The 10,028-nt window shown below is 40.1% G+C and overlaps 1 protein-coding gene across 3 annotated transcripts in view; it reads right to left on the bottom strand.

Annotated features, from left to right (window-relative positions):
* COG3 (component of oligomeric golgi complex 3) overlaps nucleotides 1-10,028 on the bottom strand; it is a 74,005-nt gene continuing 63,977 nt past the window's right edge. For all 3 annotated transcript variants that reach the window (XM_032402990.1, XM_032402991.1, XM_032402992.1), the window contains 3 exons: nucleotides 6,397-6,524; nucleotides 5,268-5,366; nucleotides 1-1,913 (listed from right to left, as the gene is read on the bottom strand). In XM_032402990.1, coding sequence (XP_032258881.1) covers nucleotides 1,884-1,913; nucleotides 5,268-5,366; nucleotides 6,397-6,524 — 257 coding nt within the window. In that variant the 3' untranslated portion in view covers nucleotides 1-1,883. The remainder of the gene's footprint in view (nucleotides 1,914-5,267; nucleotides 5,367-6,396; nucleotides 6,525-10,028) is intronic.

Below are 10,028 nucleotides of genomic sequence, written 5' to 3'. Positions count from 1 at the left end.
TATTAAAAACAGCAATTTCTAGCCAAATAATATAAAGCATTTTAAATTATTTGAAAGTATGTACATGTTTTGTATAAGTAAACACTTGAAACTGTACAGATTTTAAACAAATATTCATTTAGCCAACAAGTTGGATCACTATCACCTACTCAGCACTTTGTAAGATGTTTGAGTGTTTCAGAAAGAAAAGATTCAAAACACAGGGATGAGTGCCATCAAATATTTTTATCCTTAAGAATGCAGCCTGCTCTGTACATCCAATTAAATCAGTCACAGTACTGTACAATAATCATGCCCTCATTTCTTTGGAAAGGCTATTAAAAAAATCAAATGTACATATAATACAGAAAACAGGATATTTTACAGTTTATTTCATTAAACAGTTTATGTATTTAAAATAGTAAGTGGAAGTAAATACAATCATCCTGATTCATTCATTTCATGTCAAAGAATGAATATGGACCCTCTTTCCCTTCTACCTTCCCAAAATAGACTATTAAGCTCTCTCAAGCCACATTCATCACCAATTTAAATGGAGTTGAGGAACAAGTGACCTGTTTAAAGTGACAGACATCAGGATATATAACCTATCTACACACTGCAAGAGGCTGCTGCAAGGGGACGAGTCCTGTAGAATGAGGTCCGCTGGCTACATTCCAGAACCCTCTTCAGTGTTCCATCTCTGGATAGTGTTTGAGTAACTCAAAATTCCTTCTGAACCAAAAAGCAGCTTATGTGAGGCGAAACCAATCCACTCAGGAAATAGTTTTTTGTGGGCAAACTCAAAGATGTGCATAATTTATCTGATGATTCCCTGATATAATACGGTAGATTTTAAGGGGTGGGCCATCTTCATCCTCCTCGTCTTTGTTAGTTAAATGTATCCTGCTGTGACAGGGCTAGAGCCCCACGACGTTGGTACACAGCACAGCCAATGAACGAATATATGGGACATGAAAATGTTCACTGTTCAAAGAACTACTAAAACCGAAGGCAGTGTACAGAAAGCTGGTAACCCTAACCTTCCTGCGTGAGATACACTATTGAGCAGGCTGCCTCCTCTCCCTTACGGGCCAGATTTAAGACATCTTAATTGGTGCTTCCCATTCACAAACACGGACTATTGTACCATGAAGATTCTCATTAAAGATACTGCACACATCTATTATGAGGAGGCTCCAGCCCCTGTGTTTAAATGTTCTGCACCTAAGCAATTCAAGGAGTACAGACGCTGGGACCTTACACAGGCTCCTTGCACCTTGAAACTACCTCACATCAAACACACAGAAAGAGAACACCCCAAATTCCCAGGAAAGCAGAATGTGTTCTCAGATGCACCCAATCTACTCCAAACAAAACTTCAAAGTGATAGGAGAAACATTACATTAAATAGAGTGCAGAAATAAGATTTCTGGAAGTAAAAAAGAGCCGCCGTGGAATCTCTGCGGCTCAAAGTGTTGCAGTGTTTCACGCTTTAACACACCCTCCTCGTAGAAGCTTTCTAATTAACAGTACTTCTGTAAAGTTCTTCTTCACACTACTTATTGTAACCTAGTTTCAAATTGCACATCTTTTGCTAAGAACCATTTCCCTGTGTGCCCACCATAGCTACCTCTAAAAAACTCACATTTCTCGTGACCTTTTCAAGAAGGCAGTTCTCACGCTCCCAGATTAATCTTTGGCATTTTGATGTTTTTAAAAGGGAAACACCAATCTTCCAAACACTTGGCTTGTATTTCATTCTGCAGTCAGCACTGAGCAGCACGCCTGTGTGGTTCTCGGGGACACCCCCACATCCGGTTCCTCGGCGTCCTGCAGGCTGCCAGACTTCCCAGCCCGCTCGGACCGCACAGACACCGACGTGCACAGCCCGGCCGGCCCAGTTATTTAGAAACGGACAGTAGGAGGTTCAGCTGAAAAGCAAAGTGAAAGGCTATGTTAGTTCTGCAGTGGAATACCAATCCTCAAACACAGAATGACAGAAAAAGTCTAAGATTTTTAAGAAGCCAAATGGACACAGCTGGACCTGCAATGCTGGTGTGATTCGCGAAGCGGCCGCTGGGCGGGCGGGCTTTGTGGCAGGTCTGGGAGGGGGTCACACTCTATCACTGAATCGAGGCCCTCAACTTATTTAGAATCCAATGAAAATGACAGGAGGGGGAAAAAAAAACCTACATACCAACCCTGACAAGGGATAGAAATAGATCTAAATTATCAATTTCACCTTCCTCTGTGCAGAGTGTGTTGTGGGAAGAACCTTGTGTAAGATGAATTCCTTGAATGACCACTTTAAAGGCAAAAGAACAGGCGTGAGGAGTGAATTTCAGCTCACACGCTAACTCTGACTGAGCCCTAGAGCACCCTGCCCACTCTGTAGAGGAGGGTGGGACACGGAGCCGCCCCCAGAAGCGGAGAAACCCACCACGGGACAGGGAAGGGAACTGCAGTCTCCACACGGCCAATCTGGCACCCGAGCCCTAGAAGACATGCGGTTAAATGAACCTGGCAGTGAACCCTTCTACACAGTACGAACTGTTTTGGCAATCAAAATAATAATGGCCCCCTAATCTCTTCTATAAATTTGTACTCCCAGGGAAAGGAACACACCATCACCTCTGTTTTTCCTGCCAAAAATACAAAACCTCAGTCTAATCATGATGAAACAGACAACACCAAGTTGCACAGAATGATGGTCTCAATCAGTGCTTTTCAAACTAGGCTGCAGCCCACTGGTACATGAGAACAATGCAGTGGTTCATCAGATGAACAGGGAAGAGAGGCAGAGCAAAGCAATTTCAGTTGTACATAATGTGAGTGATTACTGTCAAATTTTAAGTTACAAACATACACACACACACTAAAACATGTATCTTGCTAGCAGGAGTGAGCAGGAGCCCGGGAACCCTGCATGTTCTTGGCAAGCTCACCTGGCTACTCCACATCTACACTCTTGCAACTGACTATATATAACTGGAGAAAAAATAGACAACCATGCTCTCTTGGATTCATAACCACTGAACTCAACTGAGCCTTGCTCCCCAAATCTTTAGTGCCCCCTCCCTTTTAGTGCTAACCGTCTTCCTGTTTCACTCACAAGCATGAAGCAATCAGATGAGAGCTTCCATCGTCCTATCGTGTCCACCGCCTCCCCACGTGTGCCCAAACACTGGGCTTTCTTACCTTTTGCGACTGAGCACCCCCACCCCCATGCACCTAACGAAGGCTCCACCCTCCAACTGTTCCTGAGATTCCATCCCCCCTTTGCTACTCCAGGACATCTTTCCAGCATCAATTTTTCCCTCTCTCTGGATCCTCCTCATGAATATAAAAACATGCATTTTCCTCTATCTTTAAAAGGAAAAAAAAAAAAGGAAAGATAACCCAATAACAAATAAAAGTAAGTTATTTATAGGACAAAGGAAGGAAAAGGCTGGAGGGGACTGAAAGGGAAGCAAGACACCTCCAATTCTACCTTGTTCTAGAATTCTGACTTGAGAACCAGGTTAATACTTTATATAATAAAAAAACAAAATTAAATCAAAATGATGGGGAAAAAAAATTTCTAAACACTGAAACAAACCTAACTATATATCAAGTTAGTGGTATAATCACATAGAATATAATTACTTCAAGTGACTTATTAAAAAAAAGTATTTTAACTACAATCCTGGAACCACAGACACATCTTTTTAAAATATGACCCATCTAGGGGCGCTTGGGTGGCTCAGATTGTTAAGCATCTGCCTTCGGCTCAGGTCATGATCCCAGGGTTCTGGGATCGAGCCCCACGTCTGGCTCCTGGCTCCTGGCTCCTGGCTCGGTGGGGAGCCTGCTTCTCCCTCACCCTCTGCCTCTCCCCTGCTCATGCTCTCTCTCTCTCTGTATCTGTCTCAAATGAATAAATAAAATCTTTAAAAAAAAAAAAGAAAGAAAATGAACTCATTTAAAAAATATATATATATGACCCATCTATCCATACAAAGGAATATATAAAGCCATAAAAAAGAATAAAGTTCTGATACATGCTACAACATGGAAGAGCCTTAAAAACATTCTGATAAGAGAAAGAAGCCAGTCATAAAAGGCCATGTATTGTATGATTCCATTTATTTTATTTTATTTTTTTAAAGATTTTATTTATTTGACAGAGAGAGAGACAGCAGGGAGTGGGAGAGAAAGAAGCAGGCTTCCCGCGGAGCAGAGAGCCCTATGCGGGGCTCGATCCCAGGACCCTGGGATCATGACCTAAGCCGAAGGCAGACACTTAACTGACTGAGCCACCCAGGCGCCCCTGTATTATTCCATTTAATGAAATATCCAGAATGGACAAATCCATAGAGACAAAAAGTAAATTATAGAAGATGGAGGAATGGGGAATCTGCTAATGGCTATGAGGTTTCTTTTGGGGGGACATGAAAATGTTCTGGAATTAGATGGTGGTGATGTTGCACAACTTAGTGAACATACTAAAAACCAATGAACTGTCCACTTTAAAAGGGTGAATTTTATGGCATAGGAGTTCTATCTCAATTAAAAAAAAAAAAAAAAGACCCCATTTCCCTTCCAGCTACACCTTTTCTCTCCCAATGTGGTAAAACTCCCAAAAGACTCACCCATACTCAATGCCTCCAGTCCCTTCCCCAACTCTCCACCCTCTCTGATCAGGCTCCCATACCTTACTACTCTCTCCCACACCCTCCAGTCCTTACATATGTAAAACTCCTAAGCTATACCAAACTTAAAACCAGAAATAAAATACCCACCATAGCACCAGCCTACTCCTAATACATAATATGTGCTCAATAAAAACTTGCTGGCTGAACTGAATACATGAATGATAAATACAGACCTAGCTCTGTATTTAGTTTTTCCAACTTAGGAAGAAGAGAGAAAACAGAAACACTTCTAACATCAAATCCCTACAGTAACTTTTTTTCATGTGAAATGTGGGCCTCTTATCATGCATACTGCAAGTAAAATTACTCAGCATCGTAAACACCATTATTTGAACTTTTCACAAATAGTTCATTCATGTTAAACACAGCAATTTTCAATACCAGAAAGGATTTAAAAAAGCAATTAAAAATTATAAAGTCATCTCTAAAAATTTGAGACAGCAATTCAAAGTTTGAATTATTGCTCATCAGAATAAAATTATGTAAATTTTTAAAATTAAAATTAAAAACATGGTTACTCAAAGACATTACCTACTCAAGTAAAATAACGAAGAGGAATAAAAGTACAAGGATCTTCAGATGATGGATTACCTGTTCCATAGAAGGACAAGCAATGATCTGGACATCTTCAGGGCTAAACTCTTCCTTTAACAAAACATGGAACTTCTGGAAGACTTGCTGAATATTATTCTTAGAAAGAAGAAGAGGCAATCCCATTAAATGAGTCACTAGAAACATATGTGGTCATCTTAAACATGAAACATTAAGATTGTTAAGTTTTCATTTAAATTCCAGTTAGTTAACATACAGTGTTATATTAGTTTCAGGTGTACAGTATAGTTATTTAGTACTTCCATACATTACCCTGTGCTCAACACAAAAAGTACACTCCTTAATCCCATCACCAATTTCACCCATCCCCCCAACCCACTGCCCCTCTGGTAACCATCAGTTTATTCTCTATAGTTAAGAGTCTGTTTCTTGGTTTGCCTCTCTCTCTCTCTCAGAATGTTAAATCTTAATGATGTTTGCCAAACAAATGGAGGAAATGTATCTTTCACTGGATTACCAAAGACATATAATTTACACTTAATGATTCACATGCTAGTACAACCCAACTAAGCCTTATCAGATAATACTTCCTGGAAAAGCTAAACTCTAGTAAGCCCCGTCCCCCCAGAGAATAGTAAGGCCTTCAGGAGCAATTTCTTACACAAAAGATAATAAAGTTCCCAGACACATAAAACGTACTTTAAAAATCAACCAATGCCTTCGGTAAAGATGTGAGCTCAACAAGAGCTGGAAGTTATGAGCACTAAATTTGCTCTGACATTTAATCCCTTGGCAGCCACGGCAAGCCATTTATTTCCACTACTCACCAGTAAAATGAAGCATAATTCCTGAAATGCCGCTTTCTCAAGTATTGGGCCACATTCAATGTTAGATCTGCTGGCTTATTTATTTACTAATTGGTACTTTAAGGTCAAAATTACCTTGCTGCCAAAGGTAACATAAAGAACTTAAGACAAAGGCAGGGGTGGATATAATCAGGCCGGTGCTGGTTTTGTAAGCCTCCCAAGAATTACAGTGATTATTAATCAACTTTACTAGAACAGTATACCTACACTTTTAAATGTCTACAGGAAGAGGAAAATGGTAGACAAGGCAAGAAAACCTGAAGAGACTGGACAACATTCAAATAACATACCATGATACTCACCCTAACAGGTTTAAACAAGATGAACTCTGTGTCTTTATTGGATAGGTACAATGACATGCTTCTCAATGTCAGAGGCAGCTTCGCTTTTATTGCCTTGTAGGCACTTGCTACAAGGTCACTGACCTTTGCTGGAAAGAATTAACCTCATTAGTGTTACAAAGAAAAAGAGAAGAAACACTTCCATTTTTATTCAGAGGGGAATAAATGGAGAGAAAAAAACGGCAGAAGAAAGGACTCCATTTCCCCCAAAATTTTCTTTCACTTTTCCTGTTTACCAAGTTTAATCACAAGCCCTATAAACATTCATTATCTACTACATACAAAATTTTACTCCCAAAGGCAAAGGCAGTAAAAGAACTCCTCCAACACCCTTCAGGACATTCATAGGGGCTATACTATTGTGCCTTTGGAATTCAGAGATAGTTAAGATAAAATAAAAAATTATTTGCAGAGACACACTAATAAGAATTACTTCATTATGAATGAGCTTACTCATTTACAGAACTGACTCACAGCAAGAGATGCTCTCTTGGCTTGTGAAATCATTCTGAAAACATCCACACATATTTAACAATAACTAAAAATCCATCTGTTCCATTCTTTTTTTTTTTTTAAGATTTTATGTATTTGAGAGAGAGAGAGCACGCGCGTGAGGGGAAGAACAGAAGGGGAAGGAGAAGGACAAGCAGACTCTGCACCTGAGTATGAAGCCCAACACAGGGCTCTATCCCAGGACCCTGAGACCATGACCTGAGCTGAGATCATGACCTAGGGGAAACCAAGATCAGACACTCAACTGACTGAGCCACCCAGGTGCCCCCATCTGTTATAATCTTATACTGTATTATCAGAAAGGCTACAGAATTCCAGAAGACTGTAACTGAAACAATTACGTAGCCTAAGTGTAGTGTCTGAAAAGAAGTACAAATGGAAAAGAAGAGTAGTAATCTTTATGAGGTCATTTAAAAGAGGGAAACTACCTAGAAAGGTATGAAGAAAAAGACTGATTAATAATTTCAAAGACATTCAACTTCACTCATAATTTAAGAAATGTATATTAAAACAACTGAGATATTTTCAGATTGGTAAAAGTTACTAAGACTGTGAATATCCACATTTGGTAAGGGTGTGCAGAAACAGGCCTTCTCATCCACTGCCGTGGGGAGCGTAAACTGGGCAATGTCTAGCAAAACTGAAAATACACATATACTCTATCACTTAACACTGCCACTGCTAGAAATTTACCTTATGGATATACTAATAAAATACCAAGATACGTGTATACAGGGACATTTATTAAAGACTGGATGAGGAAAAAAACCTAAAAATACTTTTAACTATTAACAGAATCATTAAAGAAATTATGCTAGAGTGACGCATTCCATGCATCACTGAAGAGAATGCACAGAGCTGGATATGCCAGGACAGAGAGGGCTCCAAGACACAGAATAAGGTTAAAAAAAAAAAAAAAGAAAGAAGGCAAGGAATACGGTATAATCTTATTTGTACAGTATTTTTAAAGTCCAGATATGCTAGTACATATATAACAATTGGGGGAAAGAGACTATTAATAGTTGCTACCTTTGAGAGGACTGGTTTGGAGATGAAAAATAGAATTACTTTTCATTTTATACTTTGTCACAGCCCAAATTTTGTACTATATATTAAAAACATTTTTCTTTAAATTGAGAAGGGTTGTGGTAGAGCAGGGTAAGAAAGTATCAACGCTCTCAAGAAGAAAACAATCCAGGAATTGCTTATTTTCTCATAAAATAGATGAAAGCTCCTTTAGGGCACTTAATTCCATGGGCTCTGGTTCTATCCTCACCAACACACTTCAAGAATCCCTAAGTCAGTTTTCAGAGCCCTTGATAACCAAATGGTGGGTGTGAAGCCTACTGAACAGAGCCCTCTGAGGGCTCTTTTTTTTTTTTAAAGATTTTATTTATTTATTTGATAGAGAGAGTGAGAGAGCACAAGCAGGGGGAACAGTAGAGGGAGAGGGAGAAGCAGGCTCCCCGCCAAGCAGGGAGCTCAATGCGGGGCTCGATCCCAGGACCTTGGGATCATGACCTGAGCCGAAGGCAGACGCTTAACCATCTGAGCCACCCACGCGCCCCTGAGGGCTCTTTATAAAGGTATATTTCTCAGAGTAAATTAACAAATTGGCACCCTAATTTACAACTCAATCTCCTCTGAGTTTATCATGAAATGATCCCCAGGAACCTAATCAAGACTGCATGAACCAGTCACCTTGGGTTTCTAGGGCCCTAGACAAGTCCCTAGATTGTTCTTGATGCTCCCAGCCAAAGGCCCAAACATCCCTGACATTTCAGTGTAGGCTTCTTGTACTACAGATGAAGAAAAAGCAATTCCACAGCTCTGCACGGCTACATGGGACAGAAGATACAACAGCTAAGTGAACTGGAGTGCCACTGCTCTATCTGCCAAGACCTCCTCCCTTAAAAGACAGAGAATGGGTTAACGACAAAGCAGCAAGCCCCACTGCAATCTGTCCTGTTGTCAGCTTCCTTTCATCCACTCCTGCTTTACTAATGCTGCAGAGCACAGCACACCTAACACTGCAAGCTCCACTCAGATTCCACTTGAGAAAATGACAGCCCGTTTTGAGTGAAAGAGGATCCTTCCAAAGAGGAAAGAAAAATACGTTAATTATGCATCAAGCCCCTGGGCTTAGTTGTATTAAATACGCCTATGCCTGTTTGTTGGTTTCTACCTATTTTAAGAAAGATTTATTGCACCCAAGAGTTTCATTTACATAAACATTCAAAATAAAATCAGCTTCTATTTCTAAATAAGCCCTATGAAACACTGAAGCCTTGACCCAAAGTCCCAGTTAATCCACAGGTGGTCAGACTTCCTTCTAGCATTGTGCTGAGTTATGGAGTGGCAAGACTGCTCCTGACTGTGGGGGGTCAGAGCAGGCGCTACTACCACAGCCAGCTGTGATGAGAATTCCCAGCGCTGTGGCACCTGGGGGACGCAGGGCCCTGAGATCAAGCCCTGCATCGGGCTCCGTGTGGAGCCTGCCCAAGATGCTCTCTCTCCCTCTCCTCCGGCCTCTCCCCACCCCCACGCTTTCATGCTCTCGCTCTAAAAATAAATAAATAAAATAAATTTTAAAAAGAGTTTCCAGATCTTCTGTCTTCTGACAGAATGTACTACTCCATCAAGTATGATCTCTGCCCTTTGGTCAGATGGTGAAGATTTCAACCTCACATGAAACAAAGGTTTAAAATAATGAAGACAGTAAAATATTTACTGTCTCCAACACAGGTAAACAAAAGACCGAAAGCAGTCAAAAAGTTCATATGCAATAAAGCAAATCAATGCAAACCTATACTGATATCATCAAAGTTCATATGACAAATTTTTGAAATAAAATCCTATCTTCCATTCAAATACAACTGATAATTCTGTACACTTACAAATCCTATGAGATGCACAGCTACTCTTTTAGCTTCTCAGTTCTAGTTCAACTTCAAATTAACCTGAGCCATTATTAAGAGTAACTGAAAATTTTTAGAATGCCCTCAATTCTTTTCCCCAAAAGAAAAAATACCTGACAAATATATCATTCTTTCAATATGGAAAACCAATCATATTAAAAA

Source organism: Phoca vitulina, unplaced genomic scaffold (assembly GCF_004348235.1).
Source record: "Phoca vitulina isolate PV1807 unplaced genomic scaffold, GSC_HSeal_1.0 scaffold5, whole genome shotgun sequence".
NCBI classification, from domain to species: Eukaryota; Metazoa; Chordata; class Mammalia; order Carnivora; family Phocidae; genus Phoca; species Phoca vitulina.
The sequence above is the reverse complement of the archived record's forward strand: the minus strand, read 5'-3'. Positions and strand labels throughout refer to the sequence as shown.